The sequence below is a fragment of the Rhinopithecus roxellana genome, chromosome 3, assembly GCF_007565055.1.
Source record: "Rhinopithecus roxellana isolate Shanxi Qingling chromosome 3, ASM756505v1, whole genome shotgun sequence".
NCBI lineage: Eukaryota > Metazoa > Chordata > Mammalia > Primates > Cercopithecidae > Rhinopithecus > Rhinopithecus roxellana.
The window spans coordinates 125,536,792-125,549,802 of record NC_044551.1 but is presented as its reverse complement, the minus strand read 5'-3'; the positions used below and the strand labels follow the sequence as shown (position 1 = coordinate 125,549,802).

General features: G+C 41.9%; 1 protein-coding gene across 5 annotated transcripts in view; it reads right to left on the bottom strand.

Moving 5' to 3' along the window:
- NNT (nicotinamide nucleotide transhydrogenase) overlaps positions 1–13,011 on the bottom strand; it is a 111,530-nt gene that overhangs the window by 2,463 nt on the left and 96,056 nt on the right. For all 5 annotated transcript variants that reach the window (XM_030927252.1, XM_030927253.1, XM_030927254.1 and 2 more), the window contains 2 exons: positions 3,598–3,716; positions 303–418 (listed from right to left, as the gene is read on the bottom strand). In XM_030927252.1, coding sequence (XP_030783112.1) covers positions 303–418; positions 3,598–3,716 — 235 coding nt within the window. The remainder of the gene's footprint in view (positions 1–302; positions 419–3,597; positions 3,717–13,011) is intronic.

Below are 13,011 nucleotides of genomic sequence, written 5' to 3'. Positions count from 1 at the left end.
GAATTTAGCCAGACTCATTACAAAAGCTCACAGCTCTTTTTTCAGCTGTGGTTACAGATTTTGTTAATCCACCCACTATAATCTCATCTGGTTCTACTTGTGATTAGGGCATTCACTCAGGTTCTCTGGTGGCCAGAGAACAGACAGAAGCTGGACATAGGAAACTGGGCCCTAAACATGCCCTCAGTCCCGGACCTCCTAGAAGGCATCATCATTTCTTATCAAATGATCAAAGAAAGTTCTGTGTGTATATTTTAAGTAACCTTTGATTATCAGAATGAAATACAAGACTGAAACTTTACCTGCTTTGATTTCCAGACCTCGAGGACTGGCATGCCTGCAATAATAGAGTTGGGATCTTCTTGAGCTGCTGAATTAACAGTGTCATTAGCTCCAATTACAAGGACCAAATCAGTATCTATATAATAAAAGAAAAAAGAAAGAATACAAAACTCAAAAGGTCACTCTTACATATTTTCAGACAAATTATAGTGATCTTTACTTTATAATAACAATAACAAAAACATAGGATTCACACTTGTGCCAGGCACTTTACAAGGAACTTTATCAGAGAGGTGAAGCAACTCAACCAATGTCACACAGCTAAAAAGCAGTAGGTTTTGCATTTGAACTTGACTATCTTTTTTTTTTTTTTTTTTGAGATGGAGTCTTGCTCTGTCACCCGGGCTGGAGTGCAGTGGCCGGATCTCAGCTCACTGCAAGCTCCGCCTCCCGGGTTCACGCCATTCTCCTGCCTCAGCCTCCCGAGTAGCTGGGACTACAGGCGCCCGCCACGTCGCCCGGCTAGTTTTTTGTATTTTTAGTAGAGACGGGGTTTCACCAGGTTAGCCAGGATGGTCTTCATCTCCTGACCTCGTGATCCGCCCGTCTCGGCCTCCCAAAGTGCTGGGATTACAGGCTTGAGCCACCGCGCCCGGCCTGAACTTGACTATCTTGACTACAGCCTGCATTATTATGCTTCTCCCCTCTCAATAAATCTAACTAATCTGACTTTATAACCCTTTTTTGATCTCAAAATGATCTTGCTATAGTGTCACATGATTTTACAAAATTTGCATTCCACTTTCAACCTTTAAAATGACCACTTAAACCTCAAACTATAAGAATCGAAGAAGAAAACCTAGGAAAACACCATTCTGAACATCAGCCTTGGGAAAAATTTATGACTAAGTCCTCAGAAGCAATTGCAACAATGCAATAATTGACAAGTGAGACCTAATTAAACTAAAGAGCTTCTGCCTAGCAAAAGAAACTAACAGAGTAAACAGACAAGCTACAGAATGAGAGAAAATATTCACAAATTATGCATGCATTGGACAGAGGTCTAATATCCGAATCTATAAGGAACTTAACAAGCAAAAAAAACACACACATTTTAAAAATGGGCAAAAGACATGAACAGACATTTCTCAAAAGAAGACATACAAGTGGTCAACAAACATGAAGAAATGTTCAGGCCGGGCGCGGTGGCTCAAACCTGTAATCCCAGCACTTTGGGAGGCCGAGACGGGCGGATCATGAGGTCAGGAGATCGAGACCATCCTGGCTAATACGGTGAAACCCCGTCTCTACTAAAAAAAAATACAAAAAACTAGCCGACTCCGTCTCAAAAAAAAAAAAAAAAAAAAAAAAAAAAGATTTCCCAAACCAGCCAGCTTTTGGCCGGGCGCGGTGGCTCAAGCCTGTAATCCCAGCACTTTGGGAGGCCGAGGCGGGTGGATCACGAGGTCAGGAGATCGAGACCCTCCTGGCTAACACGGTGAAACCCCGTCTCTACTAAAAATACCAAAAAAAACTAGCCAGGCGCGGTGGCGGGCGCCTGTAGTCCCAGCTACTCGGGAGGCTGAGGCAGGAGAATGGCGTAAACCCAGGAGGCGGAGCTTGCAGTGAGCTGAGATCCGGCCACTGCACTCCAGCCTGGGCGACAGAGCGAGACTCCGTCTCAAATGTTCAACATCACTAAACATAAGAGAAATACAAAGCAAAACCACAGTGAAATTACTATCTCACACCAGTCAGAATGGCTATTAATAAAAGTCAAAAAAATAACAGATGCTGGCAAGGCTGTGGAGAAATAGGAACATTTACACACTGTTTGTGGAAATGTAAATTAGTTCAGCCACTGTGGAAAGCAATTTGGAGATTTCTCAAAGAACTTAGAACTTCTACGTGACCTAGCAATCCCACTACTGCGTACATATCCAAAAGAAAACAAATCTTTCTACCAAAAGACACATTCACTAGCACGTTCATTGCAGCACTATTCACAATAGCAAAGACATAGAATCAACCTAGATGTCGATCAATGGTGCACTGGATAAAGAAAATGTGGTACATATACACCATGGAACACTACACAGCCATAAAAAAGATGGAAATTATGTCCTTTCCAGCAACATGGAAACAGCTGGAGGTCATTATCCTAAGCAAATTAACACAGGAACAGAAAACCAAATACCACACATTCTCACTTATAAGTGAGAGCTAAACACTGGGTGCTCAGGGACATAAATATGGCAACAATAGAACCTGGAGACTACCAGAATGGGGTGGGAGGGACATGGGCAAGGGTTGAAAAATTGCGGGGTACTATGCTCACTACATCTAACCCTCAGCATCCCACAATATAACCATGTAACAAACCTGCACATGTACCCATGAATCTACAATAAAAGTTTAAAAAAGATACATAAAAATAAAATAAGATGACCCCTTGAGATGCAGTCTGATGTCAAGACAATGGTCTCAAAATCTGCATTAAAGTCATGTCCATAATTCCTGGAACTGGCTGGTGTTACACATAATTTAACAACAATAGAATCTGAAAAGGGACATAAAATTTAAAAGGCCTAAGTTTCCTCTTTAAGAACTGCAATATAAACTACCTTAGAATGTTGCCAAAAAATGCCATGTGAATCTAGACATACACATAATTTCATTACTTTTTCTAATAAACAGCATTTTTTAAGTTTACAGTGGATATTTGCCAGAGGGAAATGGTTTAATTTTAACAAGCATAGGCTTGGGCCAAATGTCATTACCATTCAACATCTACCCTATGACAGCTATAAAGTACAGCACCTTATCTAGGGAAATTATAGTACTTTTTAAAAAGAAAAGAAAGAGAAAACTACTTCACCAGTCATACATTAGTACAATCAGAAACCAGTAAAATCTCAGAGACTGGCAAGAATCAGACACTAAATTATCAACAGAAGCACTCATAAACGAAGAGCCTGAGGTTGGGTAACAAGCTACTGAGAATCAGGATCTGGATTCAAAAGCCAGGTCTGCCCAGATTCCCAGTCTTCAGTATTTCTATACTATACCCCAAGGTTTTCACCATCCTTCAGTTCTTCACAGGGGAAAAAAATTTACCTGTGCTGTTTATGAATCTTTTGTACCTTATTCAATACTATCTTTCACTTATTTAATTTCAACTGAATATCTACCAGGTATAAGTTCTTTTTCATCTGACTAGTCAGTCTTCACTGAATCTACAATTTATATCCCAAATCTGCACTGCTTTATTCACAGTAAGAATATTCAAACTTCACCATTGCCCCCATCACTTACCTGGAAAATCATGGTTGATCTCATCCATTTCCAACACAATATCATATGGCACTCCAGCCTCAGCCAGCAGCACATTAAGCTGACCAGGCATGCGGCCTGCAACTGGGTGAATTCCAAACCTAGACATGAAACAAATGAACAGCTGGCTTTACTTGACAGGACATAATGTACAGAGACCCCAATATCACCTCTAAATCTGCACACTTTGCTCTTTGCATCTCTGCTTTTTTCTGATACTATCTGATCTCTACAGAATGAAACAGAAGTAGTCCAGATATATAGTCAATTTACAAATATTGAAGTTGAAGATTCGGTATCTTAGTGTGGAGAAACTATAACTTTCCTCAGAAAAATAAAAGCATAACTTTGGAGCCAGACTCTTCCATATACGCTTGCAGGGCAGTGAACTTCCAATAATGTGAATAAATAATATCACCTTACATTTAAAAAGCATTGTGCTCTCCCATACTTTCTGGTAAATATTGAATCTTTAAAAACCTATTCACCTAGCCTGGAATTAAATGTTTCCCATGAAAAATCAACATTATTCTATCACAAGCTGACTTCACATTCAACTTTAACCTCTTTGTTCAAAGGTAGGGAGATGACTGGGCACGGTGGCTCATGCCTGTAATCCCAGCACTTTGGAAGGCCAAGATAGGCAGATCACTTGAGGTCAGGAGTTCAAGACCAGCCTAACCAACATAGCAAAACCCCATCTCTACTAAAAATACAAAAATTAGCCAGGCACGATGGCTGGTGCCTGTAATCCCAGCTCCTCAGGAGGCTGAGGCAGGAGAATCGCTTGAACCCAGGAGGAGGAGATTGCCGTGAGCTAAGATCGTGCCACTGCACTCCAGCCTGGGTGACAGAGCAAGACTTTGTCGCAAGCAAAACAAAAAAGGTACAGAGGTAAAATATTGTCATACACACGAAGTTAAAGCCTACAGCCACTCAGAGAATGATATAAAGTATTACTCCACATCACAGAAGACATGTGATGGGAACACACAGGAGCATCTAAAACACAGAGTGGGTAATACACAAGCAGAGCTCTACACTTAGGGTAAAGGACACCAAAGCATCAAGCAACTTCTTTTGACCACAGATATAATGAGGTCTTTAAAGTTTTTTAATCCAACTTCTTGCCCAGTATTTATCTGTCTCCACAGTACTAGGAGCAGTGTGTGGCACGTAGAAAACGCTCCATAAGAAGTGAATGAATTAATGAATGAATGAATCCAAAAAGAAAAGCAGTTTATACTATCTCTTGGAAGAGATCCATCCAGCCTCAGCTTAAATACCTTCAGTGACCCTTCTAAGGTCTAATCCATTACTAGACTACATATATATATACACACACAGACACACACACATATGTGTGTGTGCATGTGTGTGCAAGTATGTGTATATTGTGTATGTATGCATATATATTCATATAGTAATATATTCATTCATATACAGTAAGTCCTCACATATCCATAAGTTCTTAGAAAGTGCAAATTTTTAGAAAGTGCAACTTTAAGTGAAACAAGATATAATGAAACCAATTTTACTCTAGACTAACTGATATAAACAAGAGTTAAGTTCCTACAGCATATTTCTGGCCACAAAAATATCCCCAAACTTCTAAATAAAGACCAAAACACTTCTAATAGTAAACATTGAAATAAATGTGAGCTATACATACAGTTAGGAAAGATTAATAAGATCAAATACAATAATTATTTACCCAAGGCAGGAACCAGATCTGGACAGGACACCATCTCATTGCAGTGTGCACTCCCAGACACCCACATTCACTCAGACTGGGACCACATAGACACACCAATTCACTTAACTATGAACGTCTTGGAGATATGAGAGGAAAGCAGAGAATCCAGAGAAAACCCATGCAGGCATGGTGAGAATGTGCAGACCCCACAGTGACAATAGCCCCAGCTGGGAATTGTTTTTTTTTTTTCTCATCAAAGTGGTAACAAAATGATACTGAACAAAATGACATTATTTGAGGATTTGCCATATATATTCATATATTAATATATTCAGTCTTAATATGTTACATATTATGTAATATATAATGTATTCATATTAAGCCAAAGATAAATAAATTATACGTGTGTGTGTGTGTGTATATATATATAATCTCTTGGGTATATATATACCCAAAGAGAAACTCCATCTCATTGTTTTCCAAGGTCTATAGTTGTGCCATCTGGAACCATAAAGAATCTACAACCTCTTTCATTTGCAGATTCCTGTCAGCTATCCTAGTGATATGGTTTGGCTGTGTTCCCACTCAAATCTCATCTTGATTCCCATGTGTTGTAGAAGGGACCTGGTGGAAGGTAATCGAATCATGGGGGCAGATCTTTTCCCATGCTGGTCTCATGATAGTGAATAAGTTTCACTAGACCTGATGATTTTATAAGAAGGAGTTTCCCTGCACAAGCTCTCCTTTTTTTGCCTGCCACCATCCACGTAAGATGTGACTTGCTCCTCCTTGCCTTCTGCCATGAATGTGAGACCTTCCCAGCCATGTGGAACTGTAAGTCCATTAAACCTCCTTCTTATATAAATTGCCCAGTCTCAGGTATGTCTTTATCAGCAGCATGAAAATGGACTAATATAGTAAACTGGTACTGGGAGTAGGGTGCTGTTGAAAAGATACCCAAAAATGTGGAAGCAACTTTGGAACTGGGTAACAGGCAGAGGTTGGAACAGTTTAGAGGGCTCAGAAGAAGGCAGGAAAATGTGGGAAAGTTTGGAACTCCCCAGAGACTTGTTGAACAGCTTTGATCAAAATGCAGATAATGTTATGGACAATGAAATCCAGGCTGAGGTGGTCTCAGATGGAGACGAGGAACTTGTTGGGAACTAGGGCAAAGGTGACTCTTGTTATGTTTTAGCAAAGAGAATGATGGCATTTTACCCCTGCCCTAGAGGTGTGCAGAACTTTGAACGTGAGCAAGATAATTTAGAATATCTCACAGAAGAAATTTCTGAGCAGCATATCATTCAAGTGCTGACTTGGGTGCTGTTAAAGGCATTCAGTTTTAGAAAGCAAACAGAGCATAAAAGTTTGGAAAATTTGCAGCCTGACAATGTGATAGAAAAGAAAAATCCCATTTTCTGAGGAGAAATTCAAGCCAGCTATAGAAACTTACATAAGTAATGAGAAGCCTAATGTTAATCCCCAAGACCATGGGGAAAATGTCTCCAGGGCATGTCAGAGACCTTTGCAGCAGCCCCTCCCATCAAAGGCCCAGAGGTTTAGGAGGAAAAAATGGTTTCATGTGCCAGACCCAGGGTCCCTCTGCTGTGTGCAGTGTAGGGACTTGGTGCCCTGTGTCCCAGCCGCTTGAGTCGTGACTAAAAGGGGCCAAGGTATAGCTTGGGCTGTTGCTTCAGAGGGTGGAAGCCCCAAGCCTTGGTAGCTTCCACATGGTGTTGAGCCTACGTGTGTGCAGAAGTCAAGAATTGAGGTTTGGGAACCTCCACCTAGATTTCAGAAGATGCATAGAAACACCTGGATGCCCAGGCAGAAGTTTGCCGTGGGGGTGGGGCCCTCATAGAGAACCTCTGCTAGGGCAGTGCAGAAGGAAAATGTGGGGTCGGATCACCCACATAAAGTCCCTACTCGGGCACCACCTAGTGGAGCTGTGAGAAGAGGGTCACCATCCTCCAGACCCCAGAGTGGTAGATCCACCAACAGCTTACACCGCACACCTGGAAAATCTGCAGAAACTCAATGCCAGTCCATGAAAGCAGCCAGGAGGGAGGCTGTACCCTGTAAAGCCACAGGGGCAGAGCTGCCCAAGACCATGGGAACCCATCTTTTGTATCATTGTAAGCTGGATGTGAGGCATGCAGTCAAAGGAGATCATTTTTTGAGCTTTAAGATTTGACTGCCCCACTGGATTTCAAATTTGCATGGGGCCTGTAGTCCCTTTGTTTTGGCCAATTTCTCCCATTTGAAATGGGTGTATTTACCCAAATGTATCTACGTAACTAACTTGCTTTTGATTTTACAGGCTCATAGGCAGAAGGGACTTGCCTTGTCTCCTATGAGACTTTGGACTGTGGACTTTTGAGTTAATGTTGAAATGAGTTAATACTTTGGGGGATGGTAGGGAAGGCATGATTGGTTTTGAAATGTGAGGATATGAGATTTCAGAGGGGCCAGAGGTGGAATGATACAGTTTGGCTGTGTCTCTACTGAAATCTCATCTTGAATTCCCACGTGTTGTGGGAGGGCCCCAGTGGGAGGTAAATGAAACATGGGGGCAGGTCTTTTCTGTGCTGTTCTCATAACAGTGAATAAGTCTCATGAGACCTGATGGTTTTATAAGAAGGAGTTTCCCTGCACAAGCTCTCTTTTTCTGGCTTGCTGCCATCCATGTAAGATGTAACTTGCTCCTCCCTGCCTTCTGCCTTGATTGTGAGGCCTTCCCACCCATGTGGAACTGCAAGTCCATTAAACCTCCTTCTTTTGTGAATTGCCCAATCTCATGTACGTCTTTATCAGCAGCACAAAAATGGACTAATATACCTTGGATTCCTCCTAAGCAAAACACCCTCAGTCCTTTCAAATATTTAATGAATGACAGACTTCCTGACCTACTGCTGTCCTAGTCATCTGTATCCTATATTGTCAATGCCCAGCTTCAGTCTCAGTCCCTCAAAGTGAATACAGTGTGCCAGACATGATCTAGATGCATAAGGCACAGGAAGAAAACCATATCCTCACATCTTTCATTGATAAAGCCTAAGCTTGTATTAGCATTTACGGCCACCACAACACACTGCTGCCTCACACAAAAATTATGATCATTTAAGATGCGTTGTTATTTTTCACATGAACTGCTGCCAAGCCAGGCCTCCCCACTCTTCATATAGGCACATCAGGGAAGAGGTTAAAGAGCACAAGACTTGACCTTTTCCTGAAAAGAAGACCTGAAAAGAGCTATAGATAGCCATTTATTTTGCCCAGGTAAGTGAGAAATAGTTTTCTACATATTTAAAACTAATAATGAAGACCCTAAACTACTATTAGAGGTCTTTTAATTGGAGGAAAAATATATCAAATGACAGATATTCTTTTTTCTATTATTATACTTTAAGTTCTAGGGTACATGTGCACAATGTGCAGGTTTGTTACATATGTATACTTGTGCCATGTTGGTGTGCTGCACCCATTAACTCGTCATTTACATTAGGTATTCCTCCTAATGCTATCCCTCCCCTCTCCCTGCTCCCCACAATAGGACCCAGTGTGTGATGTTCCCCTTCCTGTGTCCAAGTGATCTCACTGTTCAATACCCACCTATGAGAGAGAACATGCAGTATTTGGTTTTCTGTTCTTGCGATAGTTTGCTGAGAATGATGGTTTCCAGCTGCATCCATGTCCCTACAAAGGACACGAACTCATCCGTTTTCATGGCTGCATAGTATTCCATGGTGTATACGTGCCACATTTTCTTAATCCAGTCTGTCACTGATGGACATTTGGGTTGATTCCAAGTCCTTGCTATTGTAAATAGTGCTGCAATAAGCATACGTGTGCATGTGCAGATATTCTTTTTTATCAAATATCTCTATACACACAAACTAGAAAATCTAAAAGAGTTGAATACATTCCTGGACACATACACCCTCCCAAGACTGAACCAGGAAGAAACTGATTCACTGAACAGGCCAATAAAGAAAATGAATCGGGGGGGCGGAGCAAGATGGCCGAATAGGAACAGCTCCAGTCTCCAACTCGCAGCACGAGCGACACAGAAGACCGGTGATTTCCGCATTTTCAACTGAGGTACTGGGGTCATCTCACTAGGGAGTGCCGGACAATCGGTGCCGGTCAGCTGCTGCAGCCTGACCAGCGAGAGCTGAAGCACAGCGAGGCATCGCCTCACCTGGGAAGCGCAAGGGGGAAGGGAGTCCCTTTTCCTAGCCAGGGGAACTGAGACACACAACACCTGGAAAATCGGGTGACTCCCACCCCAATACTACGCTTTGAGCAAACAGGCACACCAAGGAGATTTTATCCCACACCTGGCCGGGAGGGTCCCACGGCCACGGAGCCTCGCTCATTGCTAGCACAGCAGTCTGCGATCTAACCACAAGGCAGCAGCAAGACTGGGGGAGGGGCGCCCGCCATTGTTGAGGCTTAAGTAGGTAAACAAAGCCTCTGGGAAGCTCGAACTGGGTGGAGCTCAAAGCACCTCAAGGAAACCTGCCTGTCTCTGTAGACTCCACCTCTGGGGACAGGGCACAGCTAAACAACAACAACAAAAAAAGCAGCAGAAACCTCTGCAGATGCAAACGACTCTGTCTGACAGCTTTGAAGAGAGCAGTGGATCTCCCAACACGGAGGTTGGATCTGAGAAGGGACAGACTGCCTGCTCAAGTGGGTCACTGACCCCTGAGTAGCCTAATTGGGAGACATCCCCCACTAGGGGCAGTCTGACACCCCACACCTCACAGGGTGGAGTACATCCCTGAGAGGAAGCTTCCAAAGTAAGAATCAGACAGGTACACACACTTGTCAGCAATATTCTATCTTCTGCAACCTCTGCTGCTGATACCCAGGCAAACAGGGTCGGGAGTGGACCTCAAGCAATCTCCAACAGACCTGCAGCTGAGGTTCCTGACTGGCAGAAGGAAAACTATCAAACAGGAAGGACACCTATACCAAAACCCCATCAGTACGTCACCATCATCAAAGACAAGAGGCAGATAAAACCACAAAGATGGGGAAGAAGCAGGGCAGAAAAGCTGGAAATTCAAACAATAAGAGTGCATCTCCCCCTGCAAAGGAGCGCAGCTCATCGCCAGCAACGGATCAAAGCTGGTCAGAGAATGACTTTGATGAGTTGAGAGAAGAAGGCTTCAGTCCATCAAACTTCTCAGAGCTAAAGGAGGAATTATGTACCCAGCACAAAGAAACTAAAAATCTTGAAAAAAGAGTGGAAGAATTGACAGCTAGAATAATTAATGCAGAGAAGATCATAAACGAAATGACAGAGATGAAAACCATGACACGAGAAATACGTGACAAATGCACAAGCTTCAGTAACCAACTCGATCAACTGGAAGAAAGAATATCAGCGATTGAGGATCAAATGAATGAAACGAAGCGAGAAGAGAAACCAAAAGAAAAAAGAAGAAAAAGAAATGAGCAAAGCCTGCAAGAAGTATGGGATTATGTAAAAAGACCAAATGTATGTCTGATTGGGGTGCCTGAAAGTGAGGGGGAAAACGGAACCAAGTTGGAAAACATTCTTCAGGATATCATCCAGGAGAACTTCCCCAACCTAGTAGGGCAGGCCAACATTCAAATTCAGGAAATACAGAGAACGCCACAAAGATACTCCTCCAGAAGAGCAACTCCAAGACACATAATTGCCAGATTCACCAAAGTTGAAATGAAGGAAAAAATCTTAAGGGCAGCCAGAGAGAAAGGTTGGGTTACCCACAAAGGGAAGCCCATCAGACGAACAGCAGATCTCTCGGCAGAAACTCTACAAGCCAGAAGAGAGTGGGGGCCAATATTCAACATTCTTAAAGAAAAGAATTTTCAACCCAGAATTTCATATCCAGCCAAACTAAGTTTCATCAGTGAAGGAGAAATAAAATCCTTTACAGATAAGCAAATGCTTAGAGATTTTGTCACCACCAGGCCTGCCTTACAAGGACCCTGAAGGAAGCACTAAACATGGAAAGGAACAACCGGTACCAGCCATTGCAAAAACATGCCAAAATGTAAAGACCATCGAGGCTAGGAAGAAACTGCATCGACTAACGAGCAAAATAACCAGTTAATATCATAATGGCAGGATCAAGTTCACACATAACAATATTAACCTTAAATGTTAATGGACTAAATGCTCCAATTAAAAGACACAGACTGGCAAACTGGATAAAGAGTCAAGACCCATCAGTCTGCTGTATTCAGGAGACCCATCTCACATGTAGAGACATATATAGGCTCAAAATAAAGGGATAGAGGAAGATCTACCAAGCAAATGGAGAACAAAAAAAAGCAGGCGTTGCAATCCTAGTCTCTGATAAAACAAACTTTAAACCATCAAAGATGAAAAGAGACAAAGAAGGCCATTACATAATGGTAAAGGGATCAATTCAACAGGAAGAGCTAACTATTATAATCTATATGCACCCAATACAGGAGCACCCAGATTCATAAAGCAAGTCCTTAGAGACTTACAAAGAGACTTAGACTCCCATACAATAATAATGGGAGACTTCAACACTCCACTGTCAACATTAGACAGATCAACGAGACAGAAAATTAACAAGGATATCCAGGAATTGAACTCATCTCTGCACCAAGCGGACCTAATAGACATCTATAGAACTCTCCACCCCAAATCAACAGAATATACATTCTTCTCAGCACCACATCGCACTTACTCCAAAATTGACCACATAATTGGAAGTAAAGCACTCCTCAGCAAATGTAAAAGAACAGAAATTATAACAAACTGTCTCTCAGACCACAGTGCAATCAAACTAGAACTCAGGACTAAGAAACTCAATCAAAACCGCTCAATTACTTGGAAGCTGAACAACCTGCTCCTGAATGACTACTGGGTACATAACAAAATGAAGGCAGAAATAAAGATGTTCTTTGAAACCAATGAAAACAAAGATACAACATACCAGAATCTCTGGGACACATTTAAAGCAGTGTGTAGAGGGAAATTTATAGCACTAAATGCCCACAAGAGAAAGCTGGAAAGATCTAAAATTGACACTCTAACATCACAATTAAAAGAACTAGAGAGGCAAGAGCAAACACACTCAAAAGCTAGCAGAAGGCAAGAAATAACTAAGATCAGAGCAGAACTGAAGGAGATAGAGACACAAAAAACCCTCCAAAAAATCAATGAATCCAGGAGTTGGTTTTTTGAAAAGATCAACAAAATTGACAGACCGCTAGCAAGACTAATAAAGAAGAAAAGAGAGAAGAATCAAATAGATGCAATAAAAAATGATAAAGGGGATATCACCACCGACCCCACAGAAATACAAACTACCATCAGAGAATATAAACACCTCTATGCAAATAAACTAGAAAATCTAGAAGAAATGGATAATTTCCTGGACACTTACAGTCTTCCAAGACTAAACCAGGAAGAAGTTGAATCCCTAAATAGACCAATAGCAGGCTCTGAAATTAAGCCAATAATTAATAGCCTACCAACCAAAAAAAGTCCAGGACCAGATGGATTCACAGCTGAATTCTACCAGAGGTACGAGGAGGAGCTGGTACCATTCCTTCTGAAACTATTCCAATCAATAGAAAAAGAGGGAATCCTCCCTAACTCATTTAATGAGGCCAACATCATCCTGATACCAAAGCCTGGCAGAGACACAACAAAAAAAGAGAAT